This window comes from Castor canadensis, chromosome 1, assembly GCF_047511655.1.
Source record: "Castor canadensis chromosome 1, mCasCan1.hap1v2, whole genome shotgun sequence".
Taxonomy (NCBI): domain Eukaryota; kingdom Metazoa; phylum Chordata; class Mammalia; order Rodentia; family Castoridae; genus Castor; species Castor canadensis.
The window spans coordinates 42,184,156-42,205,567 of record NC_133386.1 but is presented as its reverse complement, the minus strand read 5'-3'; the positions used below and the strand labels follow the sequence as shown (position 1 = coordinate 42,205,567).

The window sequence follows — 21,412 nt, the reverse complement described above, 5'->3', positions numbered from 1 at the left end:
AACTACCTAGGGAAGCCACAGCTGTTACTTGGGTTAAATATATTTCTTTCTTAGAATGTATTGTTTCAAAACCTAGCTCCCATTTTAGATACTAATTTTAAAGTTAAAAGAAAGTATCCTGACAACTAAATTGAAAAGATACCCATAAGAAAGCAAATAAGGCCATTAAAGATCTCATTTCATAAGAGAAAAATTTAAATATGCATTTTAAAGGAATTTTTTAATAATATAGGTAATTATTTAAAACTTGTAGGCATTTTAGCTCCTAATAAAAATTTAAAATACCTAATCTCACTTTCAGTCTTCAAAGTAGAATATTTTCATCTTATCTTAAATGTTCTCTAATGGCCTTTTTAGTGGATAACTTTACATACAGTTATGACCAGTTATATGGCCAGCTTATCCTTTAAGTTATAACATTATTTCATCAATGTCACTTCATTATAATTTCATTTATAGACCTAATATATTGGACTCTTTGTAAATATGAATACCCCTATTCTATAAATAGGCAAACACATGAATGACATAAGGTTATATTGCCATCCTGTTTTATGCCAACAGTGCAGTATTTGTTTGAGAAAAGATTTTTTAATAGGCCAAAGTGGTTTAAATTTGAGTTAGGAAATTCATTTTGAACATATTGTATTTTCTTTTTGTAACTTATTACTATTCATCCAATGTATGTTCAATGATTTGCTTTCATAACTAATTTCAGGGCTTAAATGTTCAAAAAGCACTAAAAATTACTATTCTAAACTACAATGTTGTGTGTTCTCAACATTATATAATATGGTATATACATAACTTTGCTCTCTTCTTTGTGCATGTTAATTCAGTTTCAAATGTTATCTACTATTTTTGCAATTAATGGAATCTGCCTAAAATTAACTGATTTTAGGATTTTAAAGAAAACAGATTAGTCAATAAAGGACAATTTGACATAGTAGAAGGAGCAAAGTATTTGGATTCAGACCAAAAAAAAAAAAAAAAAAACAGCAGGGGGTTTCAAACCCTCCTAGGTTAAGTTACTAGATGTATACACCTAGGCAAATTACTGATACTCTTAAGTCCCAATTTTTCATGTGCCAATGTGGACCATAATAGCATGGGATGCTCTGTGGGTTAAATGTTCTAAAATCTGAACTCCTTATCATAGGCTACAAAGACTTCTATGATCTGGTCTCTGTCTCATCTTTTATCATTCTTATTCTCTCACCTTGTTCTGGCCACAGAGATCATCTTAACTCTCTCTAAGGGAGCTCAGTTCATTCTCATCTCTGAGCTTTAAACTTTCCTATCTCCACATTTAGGAAGACTTTTGCCCAGAAATCTTTGTAAGGCTTTTTCCTTTGCATCCTTCAGGTTGCTTCTTGTCCACTCAAGTGGGCTTCATTGGTGTCTGTCTAAATAGCATTTCTGACTCCCTCATCATGTTGGATTTCTTTAAATAAGACCTCAAATATCTAAAATTTTATAAATTTATTCACTATTTCTCTCAGTAGAATGTAAAGACAATGTGGGCAGGGAAATCCCATCTTTTGATTAGAGCCATGCCTGGGATAGAGCTGTTACACAATAAATAGTTAAGTCAAAGAGTGAATAAGGTCCTTTGCCCAGTGCTTGGCATCCAATAACCTTTCAAGGAATCAATGGTGATCACAATAATGAGAACATACTTTTAAATTAACTCTGAAATAGCTGGGGTCCCTATTCCTGATCAGACTGCAGACATGTTAAGCATGGATGATCCATCAAGGGACTATTGACTTCAATTTGGGCTCCTCAATCCTCACCAAGAATATAAGGAAACTAATCATTTAAGATACTGAGAATATTGCTACCTTTCCTTACAAATTCTCAGGAATGTGCCCACTATGGAAAGCAAGATACACCTGTACTTCTAAAATCTCTTTGTATCAGCTGGAGTTTCATAAACACTCTATAAACTAATATGCAAAAGAAATTTTTGAAGTGACTGTCAGTCTTGTAAGCTTGAAATTTAATTTGAACACAGGGTCTTTTACAGTGGAAAGTAGATTATCAGGCCCAGAAAGGGGATTTACATGCCTTCCTTGGTTTTTATGATTTCAGGACTAAGTTTAGATATGTTCTGATATATTCATTTCCAAATATTTAATTATTAATGATTCTGCAGATGAATTTTTAGTATAATGGTTCTTTATTAAATAAATTTTGGAGGAAAAAAATCAACTTTCAGTCGATTAAAATGGTACAGAGTTGACTTACTACAACATGTGCAGAACTTGCTGGTGATGTGGCTCAAGCTGTAGAGCGCCTGCCTAGCAAGCACAAGGCCCTAAATTCAATACTAAACACTACCAAAAAAAAAAAAAGAAAAGTATAGAACATATTATTCACAAGGATTACTAAACAAAGTCTTTGCATTAATGTCTAATCTCGTAAGAAACATCTGCAAGAAGGTGGTTTTCTGAGAGTAAGTCTGCTTTCACAATTTGGTAGGGTGACTGTTGTGCATGTTGTGACTGACCTACTATCACTTCTGGCTAAAGTGCTGGAAACACAAAGGACGTGCAAGCATTGTTTATTCCGATGTGTTACTCTAGGGCTGCTTAGTAAAATGAGAGATTCTGGGATTCAATATCCTTAAAATTTGAGTATCTGGTGTTGGCATTATGGATTCTGCTTTGTTAATGAGTTCCAAAATTAACACTACAATGTATTCTAAAGATTTCAAACTGTGAGATTTTATACTACACTCTAAGAACTCATGACTTTGCCAGGTAAACTTTGACCTAGTTTGGGTCTGAAGAAGAGTCTAAATTATCAAGAAGCACTTGAACTGATCCTCAGGATCAGGGCAGTTTAGGAAACGTGTGGTTCTGGTTAGAATGTTAGGTTCATACAGATTCAGGATAGAGTATGTGGTTCTTGAAGATTTAAGCCCAACTGAAGGTCCTTGGATATGTGTGATACTTAAAGAAATGATTCAGTCTTGGCTGAGTTTGCAAGGGACCAGGTCCTGAAAGAATATGACATAAAAGAATGTTTCAGACAAGGTGTGATGGTTAGGCTCATGCTGAGTATTACTGTGATGTCGCATACAAAGATGTTCCAATGGCTAGGCAAAAGCTGGGAGAAAAAGTATACTGAAGGCTAACTATGGACTGGTAAAGGAAAATCCTGTTTACTGATTTACTGTGTTCTCTACACATCTTTTTCTTAACAAAGAAGCAAGAACAAAAAAAATGGGTGGGACTGGGATATTGAAACTCAGTAATTGTCAACTTTTTCTGAAGCACTTGCTATGTTCCACATAATATTGTAGAGATATTTTCCAGATATCTAATTCCTTCACAACCCTTTGGAATAGGTATTATTTTATCTCCAATTATACAGATAAGGAAATTTAAGTATGAAGAGGTTAAACAATAAACCCAAGCTTACAAAGTGAGAGACAAAGCCAGAATTTGAATTTGGGTAGACTTAAGTGATAAAGGGAAATGTGGAATACATATATTCAAAGCACAGTTGACACTATGCTGGACATGTTTTATTTCCCTCTGATGCATTACTTATTTTTGGGGGGTAGACTGGGGTTTGAACTCTGGTAACCACTTGAGCCATCATAGCAGCCAAAATTATTTTACCTACTATGTACACTTTTGTCTTCTAACAATTTTTTGGTTACCACTTTTGTGGGTACCTTTTGGGGCACTTTTGTCTTCTAAAAAGCTTAGTATTCAATCAGTTTTTCTCAGTCTAATTTCCATTTTTCACCCTGTCAACATCTTCTGGTAATAACAGCTGCAACAGCACCAAAACAACAACAACAAAAATCCCTCTTGACAATTTACTGATTGGGTTGAAATTAATCTGATTTTTTCATAATTATAAATTAATTTTTCCATAATATTCAGGATTTAGTGAAGGCATTTTAATTAAGTATTTGAGCCTTCACAGTCTTGCTTTCACTGGAAGGCAGTATTTTCCTAGCCTGGCATTTCAGTGAAGTTTGTCCCCAGGATGAATTTACAAACACTAACATCACTGCCAGCCTATTAGCATATGAGAGAGGAAGGCAATACAGCCAGTCTATTAAACAGACTTCTCCACATGAACTACTATTAAAGTAAACTTCTACTGAACCTATTTATGCATGTACATGTCTGCTATGGATGAATGTAAAAAAATCAAAAATTTAAAAAGAGAAAGAAAAAGAAAGTTTAAATTTCTAGCTAGCTGAGAAATTTTTCAGTATTTATTTTGTTGGGATATTTTTCTCTCTGGAATTATGATGCCTACAGATTTTTCAGGACCATCAGATGTCACAGATAAGTTTGGAATCACTGGCACTCAAAAAGAAAAGTAAGTTTGAGGCTCCAAATCCATGGACTGAGCTCTTCAGCATGCCTTTGGGGGTTGTCTCCAGCACAGTGCTGATTTATTCATCACTACAGTGTGGGGATAATGTACTCACCTGTTCTACGATTAAACCTACATTTTTGTTGCATCTAGAAGAATATTATGAAAAAAAGACAATATCATGTTCATATCAACTCACAGCTACAGCATTCATCTAATAGCTTAGTGATTTAAAGAGAAGAGGACTTCCCACCCCACCCTGTCTGTAGTAAACCCTGGCTCTTACTAATGTTCACCACCTTCTGATCTAAGGAATTCCAGCTTATCCTTCTAATATATCAATTTAGAATCATGAAGAACTTTTTTTGTGGGTTATTAGAAATGGAGGCAAAGAGTCTAGAATGTCAGCTAACTGATTTGAATTCTTAGATCTTAAATCAAAATGAACACAAATGAGCCAGTATTTTCTTCATATAACATACTTCTTACAGATTTTAACTCCTAAAGCCATGTTTTTATCATGACACTTTCATACTTTCTGTAAATATGTGAAACTTAAATCAGGAAAAGAATTTTACATTTTTCAACATTACAGAACCATTTAATTATCTGTAGTTTCTCAGGATAATAGAAAATAACTAAAAGCATAATACATTTGTAGTTTTTCAATATTTTAAAAGCTGACTCCATTGGGCCTGATTATTTGAACTCATAAATTTACAACAGTCAAATGCTGTCCCTCTTACTTTTATGCAATGAATCAATATCTCTTTTTTAAAAATATTCATTATAAAAGAAGTATGGGTTCATTCCACAAAGATGAAAGATCACAAATATACACAATAAAAAGTTAATATCCTCTGTTATTTCATCTTCTCCCTTCCTAAAAGCACTCATTATCAAATACATAGAACCATGGAATAATATGATGAAATAATCTATGTAAGAAATATTATTATAGCCATAGTGTATACTTGTCTGGAAAATTATACTGAAATTTGTCCCTTTCAGTATCTGAGATTTGAATCAGAAAGTGTAAATATAATTTCCAAGGTTTAATTCCTATAACTACAAGCGAATAATTTTTAAATCATGTGTCTATTCCTGACTTGAGGAGTATTTCAGGTAAAGAATAAAATTACTTCATTTCTCAGTATTTCATTCTTGGTTAATATGTGAATAAGTGAAAACTGTGTACACATATTCACATATTATATAAACATCTTGTTAATAAAGGGCTTAATGGAGTAAAGAGTATACAAATACACATTTAAATAAACCACACCAGCACTTATCTTACAAGAAAAATGCTCATCAAAAGTGAACAGGGGAGTACAACTGTGATGACAGATTTGGCCTGTATGTAATGCATCTGGATTCTAAATGAAGACAACAGTCCCTCTAAACTGATGTTGCCATTAAAAAAAAGTGAACAGGGACTTTGAGACACTGAAAAGAAAACAACAACAAAATTAAAGTGAAGTAATAGTTCCAACCACAAAGACATTTTTCCTCACAGCAAAACAGAATTTGAAAGTTCTAGGACACACACTAAGATTAATTGCTTGCCAATATGTTCTTCTAGACTAAAACTGACTCAATTCAAATTTTAGTAATCTAAATAGGAATTAGATGATAAAGATAACTGCCCCGTCCACTCACCCCCATTTAAAATCCTTTAATTTAAACTGATAACACCATGCCCAGGACAAAATGGAGTTTGAAGCACATTTTTTTTCCTTTGTGGTACTGGGCTTGAACTCAGGGCCTACACCTTGTGCCACTCCTCCAGCCCTATTTTTGTGAAGGGTTTTTCGAAATAGGGTCTCGTAAACTATTTACCCGGGCTGGCTTCGAACTGCAATCCTTCTGTTTTCTGCCTCCTGAGAAGCTAGGATTACAGGCGTGAGCCACCAGCACCCAGCTTGAAGCACATTTAAAGTGGTAACCACTTGTAAACCTTGTTACCATATTTTTCCTGGCAGTACTCAAGAGAAAGATGAAATTGCAGTAGTCACCAACATTAGTCAGACTTAAAGATGACACGTGTAAAAATAGCCTTCTGGTGAGAAGGAAAAGAAGTGGTAAGCATTAATAATATTTGTTATTCAATGTAGGTAGAACTAAGTTCGCTCATCTTTCCTATTATATCTATGTTATCTGTCTGTTTGTTTCTTCTACCAAGCAACATTCATTGAAAAAAGTACTGTCCTCAAGGCACTAAGAGTATCTCAGAAAATTAGGCAGACTAAGTCACAATTCTTATAGAGCTAAAATAGTAACTGGGGAAGATGGATAGAGACATATAGTTTCAATAGTAATAAAAACTACATAAGAAACTACACTAGGATAAGAGGTTATAGAATTATGGGTTGGGGGATATTAAGATGGGATACAGAATAAAGTCTCATACTCAGAAATTCCTACAACTGATCACTCTAGCTGATGAAAATGTCCCTATTAAAAATGAACCCAGACTTTAGCATAATCCTCATTTGTTTAAAACCACCTTTTACAGATCATTCTTTTCTTTTTCTAGCTTAGTTTTCCTTGTCCATGTACAACCAATGTCTTGGCATACATTTTCACTAAGAATGTTTCTGAAATTATAATTCTAATGATGTGTAGAGTTTAAGACCTTTTGAATTCAATATTTATGAAGTGAAAATGCTTGCTATTCTGGCAATCTTAAATGATAAACAGCAGTCTTATAGGATACATAGCATTTATTTAAAAAAAGATGTCATTAAATGGAAAATAACTCTGGCAAGTACCTAATACAAAAAATACAATTAATTTACATAGAAACTATTTTTTTACTTAGAGAAAACACGGCAAATGATAAATGGTGATTTTGGTGAATGCATTTTATTCACCAATTTGTGGGGTGGTGGGAAGACAAGGAGTAGAGGAACATTTTAAATTAAAAAAAAGATGTTAACTTTAAGCCAATAGTTGGATTTCTATTGAGAATTACACATGGAATGTATTTACGCATCATGTACCTTCTAAAATCCAGAACTTCAAATGTTACACTATTGTGATTATGTAAGCAACTATATTTTGTTTAAAAAATACTAACAAATATGTCAAGAAACATTTTCTAAAAATGGAAAATTAGAAAAACATTTTGAAGATATGAAAATATAGTAAATTACAGTACTAGGAATTAGTTTACAGTACTTAGGAAGTACCAAACCTCTGTACTAACATAATAAATTGAACTTTTATTAACCAATTAAGACATAGCAATATTTTTTTAATCTTTTAGCATAGCATTCATTTCCCATCTCTACTCTAGTCATATAATTTAGACATCTTATTTAACTTTGTGCCTCACTTTCTTCATCTTTAAAATGGAGAAAATGCCTACCTCTCAGAGTTGTTTGGGGGATTGGATGAGTATCTAGAAAAGTATCTGACATTAGCACCCAAAGTTAGCTATTAACTCTTAATTAACATTTTCCCTAGACATAAACATACTTACTTTTAGGAAAACTTGCAGATCTTGAGTCTGAGTATGCTGTAGGATGTCTTGTTGTAGATGCTTGAATATAGCTATACAAATATACACTTGATAATCAGGACCAAGGAAAATACAAGTAGCAATATAATGGCATATTTCTATCCAATCTAAATAATTCCAAAAACACTGAGTTATCCACTGCAGGAAAATCTTAAAAGGAAAAAAAAAAGTTCATTAAAAAGCTTATAAAATAGCATTTGACTTTTAAAAAGCAGCAACAAATATCAAACAAAACCAATGAAAAGCCTTGCATTAAAACAAAATAGACACATTATACATTGTAGTCCAAGTTCCGTGCGTTTCCTGTTTGCTTAATGTGTAAGAAAATTCCTGGTCTTGAGGTGAAGCTTCAAGAATAACTGAAAATGTTCACACCACTCACATCCCTTTGCTGATTCCTTCTTTTTGCATACTCTCCTTCTCTTACCCACACACCAGGCTGCTCTCTCAGATCACAAACGCTAAGTAAGACTACTTTAATTCAGAGAGATGAGTTTTTTTCTAACCTACCTATAATCACAGATGTATAATTATACAGAATGACAGATTGCTAAATGTTACATTAATGCAAACAGACTCTCGCTGAATCAGAGGACAATTTAAACCAAACGGAAATATAGAACACGTAAACCAGGAGCTAAGGTAGAAAACAAGCTGAAAACGAAACTTTTAGCAGAAGGTTTTTGGTTTTTATCTCTTCATTTAACTTATTTTCTGAATAACAATTGTTCAAATTATAAAAGCCATACATGCCCACTATGGAAAATACAGAAAAATTGAGAAAAAAACAGTAACAAAAGAAAGATTAATACTGTTAGCATTTTGGTACATTAATGTGGATTGAGCTCCCTCCCCACACCCCGAAAAAGAAGATATTTCAAAGTCCTAGTCACAGCACGTGAGGTAATTCACAGAGGAAATCAAGTTAAAATTCCGGTGAGACCTAACCCAGTATGACTGGTGTCCTTATAAGAAGAAATGTGAATATAGAGACAAGACATGAAGAAGACATGTGTAGAAAACCACATAAACATGGAGGATTGGACTGGTGCATCTACAAGGTCAGGAGCACAAGAAGCTGGGAGAAGCACTAGACAGTTCTTCCTTCAGTGCCTTCACAGAGAACAGTCTTGACACCTTGACTTTTGGACTTCTGGTCTGTAAAATTCTGATAGGGAAATATATCTATTGACATGCAGTGTGATATGCAGGATATTTTAAAAGTGGAAAAGAGTGTTTGGTGTGTTACTACTTACATGAGAAAGGACAGGGATACATACACACACATATTATTATCATTTCTCTATCCTTTTTATAAGCATACTCCATTGTAGATACAATTTATTCAACCAGGCCCCATTTGTAGACATATGCATGTTTTTATCTTTTATCTATAATCAGGGCTATAAAAAAAGAAGTTTTTAGAGATGTATTTTCAAATTTTTTCCAATGTATCTGAGACAGATTTCTATAAATTAGTTTGCTAGATTAAAGAGTAAATACAAATGAAATATTGCTACAATTCGGTAAAATTTCCTTTCATAAGTCTTAAAACTGGACTATTATATTTTCAAAGCCAATTAGTATTCTTCTATTTATTGAAAAGGGTTATTATCAATAGTTTATGAAATGCTTTATAAAGAAAGTGAAACAAATTATCTTTATTTTTATGGTAAACTTCTGTTCTTTGTGTAGTCTAGAACTAATTACATACTAAAACATTCAAATAACATTTAAACTTAGAAGGAAAAAAATCATTTGCACAATGCATCAAACTGTATTTTATCTGAAGTAAACTACTCTTAACTAGTATCTACATTTCTAAAAAAAATCTTCAAAGAATCTCGTAAGAATATTAAAGTCAAAAAACTTTGGGTAAAATAATTACAGGTACTCAAATAAGCCAAAATAAATATGATTTGTAAATGATCAAGTACTATGATTCAAAGACATTATTATTATTTGGCAGCACTGGGGTTTGAACTCAGGGCTTCACACTGGCTAGGCAGGTACCCTGACACTTGAGCCATGCTCACAACCCTTTTTCTTTAGTTACTTTTCACATAGGGTCTCACAATTTTTGCTGAGCTGGCCTGGAACATGATTTCTACCTCCCAAGTACTGTAATTACAATAGTGAGATACTGTGCCTGGCCAAAGACATTATTTTTAACAATTTCTCTGTTCTTACTCTGTTCTCACCATAGAAAGAGTTAGGAAAAAGAAAGTGCTAGAATCAAAGTGGTTTTTAGTGAAGTCCTTCTATCTGTGTGACTCACTTCATTGATCCTGAATTTCTCCAACACATAATGAATATGTTATGTTATGAGTGTTATGTTATGAATATGTTAAAAAGTTTATATGAACTACAACTGAGAAACATTTCTTAAACTACAATAGTCAATTTTTTGCTGTACATATAGGCAAGACCTGGATTCATTTGTATAATTTTACATTTTCAGAGAGCATTGTGTGATAAAATACAAAATAGTTTACTATTTCTATGGAGGTGGGGTAACAGAAAACAAGAAAAAGCCAGTGTTCTTATATTATACCCAGGGGATAAGCCATACAAGCCCAAGTACATATGTCATGCTGACATAGTATGATAATTGATGACATGCAGGATTATAAGAATTACAAGGAATTGTAAGAGATGAATCATTAAATATAAGTGGTATCTAAACAAAGGATAAAATTACTCAAAAATTTAATTAGGATGTGATTTTCTGTTGTTTAATTAAAAAAGAGAGAATATATATTCAGTTTTGCTTTCTTTCCTATTGTTGGGGCCAGCTTGGTTATTTTCCTGGGATTTACTGGGTCTAATATTCACCTTAGTTTCCCCACTCTGAGTCTACAAGCAGCTTTCTACCAGCTCTGCAAAGTTGCAAGCCTCCAGCTAGCTTTGCAGTGTTTCCTTATAACTATAACCACATTCTGTAGGGGGTTGGGGGACAAACTTTGTTGGTATTTAACCCAGCCTCTTTTTTTTTTTTTTATTCATTTATTCACATGTGCATACATTGTTTGGGGTATTTCTCCCCTCCGCTCCTCCCATCCCCCTCACCCCCTTCCTTCACTCGGTTCCTGGCAGAACCTGTTCTGCCCTTATCTCTAATTTTGTTGAAGAGAAGACATAAGCATAATAAGAAAGACAAAGCATTTTTGCTAGTTGAGTTAAGGATAGGTATACAGAGAGATTCCTAGCATTGCTTTCATGTACAAATGTGTTACAACCCAAGTTGATTCATCTCTAACTGATCTTTACACTGGTTCCTGATCCCCTTCTCATGTTGGCCTCTGTCACTTTAAGGTTTCTGTATTAGTTCCTTTGGAGTGGGGACATCAAATGCTTTCATGTTTTGTGTTTACTACTTATCCCCATACCTCCCGTATGTGCTCTCCCCTTGTCATGTAACCCAAGTCCAACAACATTGCTGCATTTGCCCTTGATCTAAATTCAGCGTATGAGGGAGAACATATAAGTTTTGATCTTCTGAGGCTGGCTAACCTCACTCAGAATGATGCTCTCCAGTTCCATCCATTTACTTGCGAATGATAAGATTTTATTCTTTTTCATGGCTGAGTAAAACTCTACTGTGTATAAATACCACATTTTCTTGATCCACTCGTCAGTAGTGGTTAACACAGCTTCTGACACAAATTGGGGCTCGGGATTTTGAGAAATTATCTCCCCTGAGTCCGCGAGAGTAATAAACTCCTAGCTTCCTGTAAAAATGGTCTTGGTGACTTTGTTTCCCTTGCCATTTCCCACAACACTATCTCAGTTACTCTTAAAAGAAACAACAAATATACATTTCTAACTATGTTTAATATTTTATACTCTTGTCGCACTTATTATTTTTACTCTAGAGATTTTCTCATAAATCCTTCACTAATCAACCAATCCCTTACTGTTTAAAAACACATAACTTCAAAAGGCGCTGCTCCTAAATAGATCAAAATGAATAAGCTTTGAAATGTAAAATCTGTATCCAAATAATTCCTTAATCACATATACCTGTTTAGTTTTTATATCCTGTCATACTTTATGATTATCAATAAAATGGCAAACAATATCAACAAAGCAATGATATGTACTGTTGGAAAAGTAGGTCAGAATTGGCAAGGAGTGGATTGCTTAACTCCATGACAGGGAGAGTTTTTCAGGAAGATAGGAGGAGATAGGTATGGCAAGCAGTGCAAGAAATCTATTTACATGGGGAAGGAGGAGGTTTGGAGAGGAACTGGCTGATTTAGAAACTGGTTTACAGGCTGATAGAATCTGTGCAGGGGAACAGAAAGTACAGAGGGAGGATCTGAAGTCAGAGAGCCGGATTTAGACGGAGGTAAGAAAAGGCTTGGACATAATGGAATCTCTCCCCATCGTCCCGATGGCTCACAGTAGTTATATGTCCCGTAAAAGGTTGGGATCTGAAAAGGGGCCAGTGATTTTGGTTGTCTAAAGGATAAGTGGGCCAGATTTGAGTGCAAAAGAGGAGTAAATTTTTTCGGTTTTATCTCTGGGGTCAGACCCAAGGTGTCTAAATTATTGAGGAGGCATTTTAGTGGGGAGTCAGATGGCAAAGAGGAGGTGGCCCCCATAGTGGGAGCCGGTTGGAAGGATATATGGAGTCACGGAGCATCCCCTTGTGGCTCGAATATCTTGAGAATGGTACAAGGCGCACGAGAAACAGTCGTCACTGCGTTCAAGTGGCTTGTAGGGCCCCTGGGGCCCGGAGGCTGTGGGTCACCTGGCACCAGGGTTTGCAGATGGGCGGTCTCCGAGACCGATGACAAAAATAGACCCAAGCCGAACAGAGGGAAGGGAACCCCCCTCTACCGTCTGAGTCCCAGAGATATCCGAAAAGGGGGGGGTGTTTAAACCCCAGAGATACTGAAGGGAGAGACCGCAAAGGGAGCCCAATAAGGATATGTGGACTCACCAAAGAATGTCCGGTGTTGGATGCAAGCAGGGCGATCAGGAGGATGAGTCCTGGCCAGTCACGTCCTCAGGGTGGTCGTGGGGTGAGTTGGAATTGGGGTCCCACCAGGATTAGTGGGGAAACCCGCCCCAAGTCATGGCACCAAATGTTGGAAAAGTAGGCCCAAAAATGACCAGGTGGAGAGGAGTGATCTGGTCAAGAGATTCCTTATTGCCCAGTGGGAGAGGGAGAGAGCAGAGAGCCAAGAGAGAGAAGCAGGAGGGGCAAGGGCTTAAATACCACTCAGTGGGACTAGCATGATCTGACTGGTTAGGATCTTATGGTTCATGCTGATTGGAGGTTGGGGCAGAAGGAGGATTCAAGCTAGACTTGAGGCAGGACCGTGACCCAGGAAAACAGAAGCTTAAGTGTGCAGTAAGAACTGAAACCTATCAGCGCCATTATTGCCAACATGTACTTATTAAGGAAAAATGATTAGCTCACACAGGGAGCCATTAAAAAGCATTTTTACATTCACTTGAGAAAAAGGGCAGCATTACTACTCAGAAACAATATGATAAGTACAAGTAAACCCAAAGCCTGTGACTGTTAGGGATCCACTAAAAAGCAAAAACCTGTATAAAAATCTTTCTGGTGGTAAAAAGTGAGTTTAGAGATTTAAATATCCTCTTTGTTAACATATATTTCCTATATTTGGTAAGAATGACATTTTCTTTAAAGACACAGATCTGGGAGTTTTAGAAATGCTTCTTCTTTACTGATTACCTGTGAAGGTGCAAAGCCAGACATGTGAAAAGCTGAAAACACAAGTGGCACCTCAGCCTTCAGTAACATTTCAATATAGTGAGCACTGCAAAAATACACTGGATGGATACCAGATTCTATGGTATCAGCAGGTAGATATCTCTGCATAAAAGAGAACATAAACATGATGAATATAAAAAAAAATCAAACATGCTTGTTTAAATCTTTTTATTTTACTATGAATTCTTGCTTCAAAATGTATTTGGTAATATAACAAGTTATTACAGTTATTATAATTATGTAAATTAAAGTCAGAATGTTAAAAACTGTAGAAAGAATAAATCTCAATAAAGGCAGAGTTATATACCATTCCAAATACAGGAATACAGTTAAAACTTTGCAATTTTGGCAACTTCAAAGCCTGTGGAATGATGAGGAAGGATGTTGCATGAAAAAGTAAACATATGAGATTTAATAAACTGACCTCTATACCTGGGGCAATATGCATAATGCATTCCCAAAGTTCTCAGGTTTTTTGCACAAAATTTTCATATGTATGTGTATGTTTATAGATTACACAAGTACACAAATGTATATGCACATATATGTTTAGAAAGTTGGATTTGTCAGCCATGTCTTAAGTTGGCTATTTTTCCAGTTTATCTCTAATACCAATGTTTTATTTTCATTTTTATAAATTCATCATCTACCCACAATAGTTGTTTTTAGCAAAGAATAACTGTTTAAGCAAACTTGAAGATAAAATTTTGAGCCAAGAAAAACTGAACAGCAACTATATCAAAAAGGTGATAAGCTATATATGAAGAGTTTAGGTAATTAAGAGACTTGTAAGAAAGGCATACTATTTTCTCACCTTTACTGGATAACTCTTACTTTAAAACATTTTAATAAAATAAAATTAGTACTTTTAAATTAAAATAAATGGAATTCATGACTTACTTAAGGTTCAAAATATGGAGGTTTTCTTTCTAACTTTATTGTTATGGTGCTTGTAGGATTTAGGTTAGAGTTATATAACAGAGTTCCTAAAATCACCATGTCAATTTATTAGTGCTTATTCTGTTTTGTCATTCATCATTATAAATGATGGTTTATTATTTCACATTGCAGAAATATAGATTTTTAGGAATAAATATAGTACAGAAATACTGTACATTTTATGGCATGTTCTCAAGGAGATACCACACATGGACAAAGCATGTTAATTCTATATATTGATGAAGATATAGATAGCACATTAAATGAACATCATATAGTCAACTTCACATAGACGTCTAAGATAAAAATAAAGTTTTTATTGAGTAAATATAATATTAACCAAGTGAGAATTGATTTACCTCTCCTAAAAGAACATATTTCACTAGTGACCATTTGTATGATGAATGAATCTAATAAATGTAAATAAAAGCAAAAATCATCTTAAACATCTAAATTTTCCATGTGAACTTGAATAATAATTTTTGAACTAAACACATAATAATATAAGAATTAGATGCACAGGAAATGATTCTTACACAGTGTCTTTTTCTATGCTACATTAGAAATACTTCTGGAGTCAGTCCATTAAGAGGTAAACACAATAGACATTAATTACACTGTCAAAGAAAATAAGCCATGTAATGGAGTCCCCAAAATAAGGTAAGTGTTCCTCTACTCTTATAAATTATACTGTGAGAAGAAGAAATCAAGTCACACATTTTGGTAACCAACACATCTCCTAACATAGATGTTATACATCTCCTTGTATAGAGTTAGCAGCATTCGGTATTTACTAAATGACAAGATACTAATGACTACACATTGTTATGAAGGTAAACTCATTTACAATAGAAGTTTTATTAGTTTGACTATCAGCTACCGTTCCATAATTCTTAATTTACATAAAGTATTATTTATAAAATCAGATCAGTAATGATAGCTGCCTCCCATGAATATAACAAAGGTCTTGTGGATCATGAAATTACAAATTATTAATTATACCTTTAGTGTTTTGTGTATTTTGCTTTATCATGAATCCCTGAGAGAATAGCAACTTTATTATTCAGAATATGGGCTTAAGCACAGAACATATAGGCTAACAGCATTTGTACATCATGCAAGTAACATAGTCTAATGTATAAAATAGATAAAATTGCAAAAAGCATGATCAGTGAAAACACACTGGTTTAGGACATACAAGGAAATTACATAACATGAAGAAAGGACTTAATAAATAGTACTCTTTAGAGCATTTGATTCTAATGATTAAAAATGAAAGATGCAATTTAAAAAAGAAAAAATGAAAGATACATGTTTCAGTATGAAATATAGTACTTTTTTTCCAGTATGTGTAATTCCAATGAAGTCACTTTATTCCAGATACTAAGAAAAATCTACTTCTATCTTGCTATGGAAATTAAATAGGAACATACTATGGGCAAGATGTGAAACCCTCCAATCCAATTTAAACTGATCCAATCCTTTCAGTTCCAATCCTCTACCTCTGGGACTGAATGGGCATTTAAGTCATGTTTCATCAGTAATGCTGAAGTTAATTCATGTATCATGTAGAGGAGTAAATAGAAAATTGGAGTTTTTAAAACTTTGACCCTCTAATTCTATAAATCTTTCTCTAAGGAAAAAGGAAGGAAAATACAATCTTCAACTATAAATAAGCCTTAAAATTATTTATATGAAAATGAGTTTTAGAAAGAGAAAACAAAACAAAAAATGAGTTTCAACACTCCTCATTCCTAAGTGACTGCTTACATGACTCACTTTTGCAGATGTCCAGCAAATGAGTTACAGTATGCCATGACATGCTAATTGTTGTGAAATTTAAATCTAAAAGTATGTAAATTCCATCAGAATTTTTAACTCATACTTTCTGACTTATGTAATTCTTCTGGGAGGAACAATAGGACTCGGTGGTGGAGAGCCTACCTCATACCTGTTCTAGTACCTTCATGTCAGACTGGGTTAGTTCATTTGAATATCACTGTAGTCTGTTTTCACATCAATGGAATTTTGTTTGTATATGTATATAAAATACTTTAGCTTTTATTTCAATTAATTTGTTTTCCTTTTCATATATTTTTACTAATGGAGAAAACATGTATGATTATTACTTTTATTATAACAATTATTTGAGCTTTGGAATTAGTACATGCAAATCATTTTATTAATGACTTCAATGTTAATAATTTATTCAAATTGATTCATGATACAATTTCATAAAGAGAGATTATTTTATTATTTTAAACTTTTTTTTCTTGCTGGTGGAGTGGCTCAAGTAGTAGAGCACCTGCCTAGCAAGCATGAGGCCCTGAGTTCACAACCTATTACCACCAAAAAACAACAAAAAAAGGTTTTCTTAAAAACAACTAATAATTGAACACAAGCCAATTCATTAAATTGTTCTTTGGTTCTAGATGATTTAAAGGGATCATGGGTGTGTGTGTTGTGGGGGGGTTGGGATTTGAACTCTAGGCTTCACACTGGAAAGTAGGCACTCTACTACTGGAGCTCACCTCCAGTTCATTTTGTTCTGGTTATTTTGGGGACCTGTGAGCTATATGCCTGGGCTGACCTCAAACTACGATCCTCCCAATCTCAGCCTTCCAAGTAGCTAGGATTACAGGTGTGAGCCACCAGTGCCCAGATGAATTTTTAATTGTACAAAATAATGGATTTTGTTATTACATTTTCATACATGTATCTAACATACTTTGATCATATTCACTCCTTCGTTACCTTCTCATGTCCCCATTTCTCCCTCCCATTGGTCTCCTTCCTCTTCCTAAATACTCCCCCTTCTACCATTATGTCTCAAACTATTGTTATCTCACGATTAATATAGTGATACTTTATAAAATTTTGAGAGCTTCAAATTGTTTTCATTAACAAATTTCTTTACTTCCTGTTTTGCTTAGCATAGACTGATTTTTGAAAACTTTTTTGATGTAATTTGTTTAAAACATTCTTTTTGGGGGGAAGCAGTACTGGAGTTTAACCTCAGGTTCCTTATTTGCTATGCGAGTGCTCTACCAAGTGCTCTGCCCAAGGCCTAAATCACTCTTCAGAAAGCAGGGGGTCTAATATCTTGTAAACACATGTTCTAAAGTAATAAAAGCTTACTCTTCATTACCTGTTCCTATTTACAATAATATTAATTGACACACTTAATATTTGTAGCATGATTACTATGGGCCACAATGTGGGATATACCAGTGAAGAAAACATAAAACTGTCCTCATACAACTTACAATTACGTGTACAGGTAAGACACATAAACAACTAAAGTAGGTAATACAGCAGGAGTTGTATACCATGGGAAAAAAGAAAAAAGAACAGAATAATAAGGTTGGGAGAGGTGGGATCAGGGCTCGGGCTGACTTCTGAGGTTGGGAAAAGTAGGATCGGGGCACGGACTGACTTTTTGAGGTTGGGCTTGAGCTTGAGTTTAAGAAGGCGGGACAGTTTGTTCCATTAAATGAGCAAACCACTGCAGGTTTGCTCATAGTATCAATCTGCACAGAAACCATTGACACAATATTTGAGACAATGCAGCAAATGAAGTAGAAAAGCTGCCACTTGTTAAATACTATATTGAGATTATTACTGAATGCACTACCAAGTGGCATCGAGAAAACAATCCAAATGCCTATTAAATCAAAACTTTTATACTGTGGAGTGGTGACTGTACAGATATCTGTAACAATACTTACCTAACAGCTCTTAATAAGATTCCAGAAAAGGAAATTTAGAATTTTATTCTATAAAAAAGCAATAAAATGTACTACTGGTAATGAAATATTCAACTTGATATAACTGAAAATAAAAAATGATGCTATAGAAGACATTGCCTGAGTCTTCACTGATAGTAAAGCTATGCCAACAGAAAGGTGTCAAAAAGCTTTCCATCAAGAGTTGATTCTGAAAATACTGAGTCTAATACTGTGTCACAGATGTGTACTCTACATTTAATGATGCTGTCAAATGGTAACCTGAATAAAATCTACACTGTTGGAGTCCTGTTTTCAGTTTCATGTGAAAATTAGAATACTCCTATTATGTAAAATAACATGTTATTAAAATTTTTACATGTTCAAAGCAAAATTGCAACTTTAGAAAATCATCACATGATTCACTGGTGATGATGAGACAATGTCATACCCTGAACAGCAAAGTAGAGTTGTTAAGACTAGGAAAATGTAGATATTAAAAGTATTTTACATAAGGATGAATGTTTGGACTCAAAATCCATACCCATTATCCAAAGAGTCTTAAAACTGTATTTGTAAGTGGAAGATAGGAAGCATAAGATTTTAAAATTTTTCAATTATATGTATAATCTAAGAGTAGGAAAATAGCTTTATGGATTGGAAAAAAACAGTATGTACTTTTTTGGTATTTGTTTCCTACTGTTCATGTCAACAAATTCTTCATCATGGTGCGAAGAAAGAACTAGAAGGTTTTATTTTGGAATTGCATACAGTAATTTCAAGCATAAAATCATAAAACTTCAATATTTAATCTTTGATGCCTTGGTTTTGCTTTCATTATTATACACATACATATACAGGATATGTATGCATATGCATATACATATATATATATCTTATACATACAGATATATTAATATATATTTAATAAATGTTTTCACCTAACTATACATAGATATCCCTTAGGTCATGCTTGACACTGGTTACATTGTCCATATACAACATATCATGGAAAGGGTTTGGGAAGCTTTAGTATACCTGATGTAGGAAGCATTTTCCCTCAGTTGGGTATCTTAACAAAATGCAATAAATAAAATAAACAGAAGCATTAATAGAATAGAGGAATACACTTTTCTTTAAAGTAATCTGACATCTCACAACACCAGTATATTTAATATCTCAACAGAAACTCAGTATGAATTTTCAAAATGTATATAAAATGCATGTTCTTTTTCTAAAATATGGTTATAATTTCTAGTTAATGATTTTCTTATACTGTAATTTAACCATCAGATCTTTCTAATAAAGTAACAATAAAATATATCCATTTGATACTTTTCTTACATCTGGAATATAATACCTTACTAAAAAATGAGTTTATAATTATTAAACTTTAAGTTTGAATTTCTATTTTGTTATTATGCTTCTATTATATGAGAATGCTTCAATTATTATTAATCTTGCATTCAGTTATCATTGGGTAATATACCAAATACTGAGAAAAATTCCAATCTGTTTCTTCAAAGAGAACGAGTCAAAAAGCATGCAGGTAGAAAAATAAATATGAATTATTAGAAAACCCTCTACTAATAGTATTATAGTGAAATTAAATATGATGTTTCTTAAGTTTTTTTTTTATCCCCCCCCTTTTAAAACAGACTAAAAAGTCTTACAGAACTATGTAGTCTTGCAATCCAAAGGAAAGCGGAAGTCAGAAGCCGGGAGAACTGTTGTAGAAACTGGAATGTTTTCTCTTTGTTCCCCAACATTATCATGAATAGAGATGATACAAACCAATCATAGCCAGCATAATTTCCTTGCAGGCAAACTGGAAAACAGAGTTAAGGGACTTTTGCAATATTTTGTAAGATGATATATAAGAACTCCATATATATTCATTTCCAGAATCTCTATTACAAAAAAGATACTAATTGAATTTAGTCCTCATTGTGTCTTCAATCAATTTACAAGCTATTGAAACTAGTGAAGAAAGTTTATTAAAGAAAAATAAATCACTTGCATAATTACTATTCTAATGTACTACTTGCTTACATGTCCAAGGAAAGAAGCCACTAGTAATAGCAGGTGAAGGAATAACAAACTGCTCCGTGAAAGCTCACTTGTTCAAGACATTAACACAACAGTACCATCTTTTCTGTTGTTGTTGAGGTTAGCTGCTAAATGACTAGCAAAACCAGGCAAGATAAAATCAGCACGTTTTTAGAATTCAATAATGCAAATGGTTTCAAGTCAAACTCCATTCCTGAATAGTCACCAATTCAAATGAAATAATAAAAAGACACAGCTAAAAAATAATAATCTTATTATTCTGGTTCTACAAAACCTATTTTTAAAATGTTCTTAAATTTGTCTGAAAAGGCCTTCTCATTTTATTCAGTTTAAGATTCAACATAAAGGAGAACGATGGAGGAGTGAATTCAAGTATGATATATTGTAAGAACTTTTGTAAATGTCACAATGTACCCCCACCCAGCACAACAATAAACAAAAGATTCAATGGGTATGATTGAATCTAATGATTGTGGTTCAAATTAATTAGAATATATATTTAAAAACAGAAAATACCATAAGAATATACTACAACAAATCATAGTATGGCTTAAAGTATTATTTTACCATAAGTTTGTAAAAGTGTATCATCAAAGAGATATGTAAAATATATAAAGAAAAGTCAAGTATTGTGAATCCACTCAAAAGGATACAGAGAGAAGATTTTATAGGAGATTGCTGCTGTTTCAGGGATCTCTCACAGTGTTTTAAAACCAAGGCAAGATCATTTTCTGCACCATCTTTTAACAAGTTGAGGAACTTACCATACCTACATTAAAGGTACATAAAATATAAAATGAAGTATGTTATACTCAGTATTGTACATTCATTTTTTCAATTCCATCAAGGTTTAAACATTTTCAAAATTCTACCTTTCACATAACTAAACAGAACTCTTAGGAAAGATTAATTTTCAATATATTCCTGATAATTATAATATGCTTAGATTAGCAGTATTCACCCAGCAAATACTGATAACTTCATAGGAAGTTGAAACAGTAATGAGAAAAAATGATAATACCCTATAGATGAGAAATAGAACAAGTTTTTTGG

At 33.6% G+C, this 21,412-nt stretch overlaps 1 protein-coding gene and 1 non-coding gene across 7 annotated transcripts in view; one reads left to right on the top strand and one right to left on the bottom strand.

Annotated features, from left to right (window-relative positions):
* The window catches only part of Tbc1d32 (TBC1 domain family member 32), a 239,191-nt gene that overhangs the window by 3,481 nt on the left and 214,298 nt on the right, over nt 1-21,412 (bottom strand). For all 6 annotated transcript variants that reach the window (XM_074075464.1, XM_074075472.1, XM_074075457.1 and 3 more), the window contains 4 exons: nt 21,013-21,128; nt 19,963-20,117; nt 13,587-13,727; nt 7,835-8,023 (listed from right to left, as the gene is read on the bottom strand). In XM_074075464.1, the coding sequence (XP_073931565.1) occupies nt 7,835-8,023; nt 13,587-13,727; nt 19,963-20,117; nt 21,013-21,128 (601 nt within the window). The remainder of the gene's footprint in view (nt 1-7,834; nt 8,024-13,586; nt 13,728-19,962; nt 20,118-21,012; nt 21,129-21,412) is intronic.
* Nucleotides 5,680-5,763, top strand: LOC141416758 (small nucleolar RNA SNORD127). The gene has a single exon (XR_012441352.1). It is a non-coding gene; the product is annotated as a small nucleolar RNA SNORD127 (small nucleolar RNA).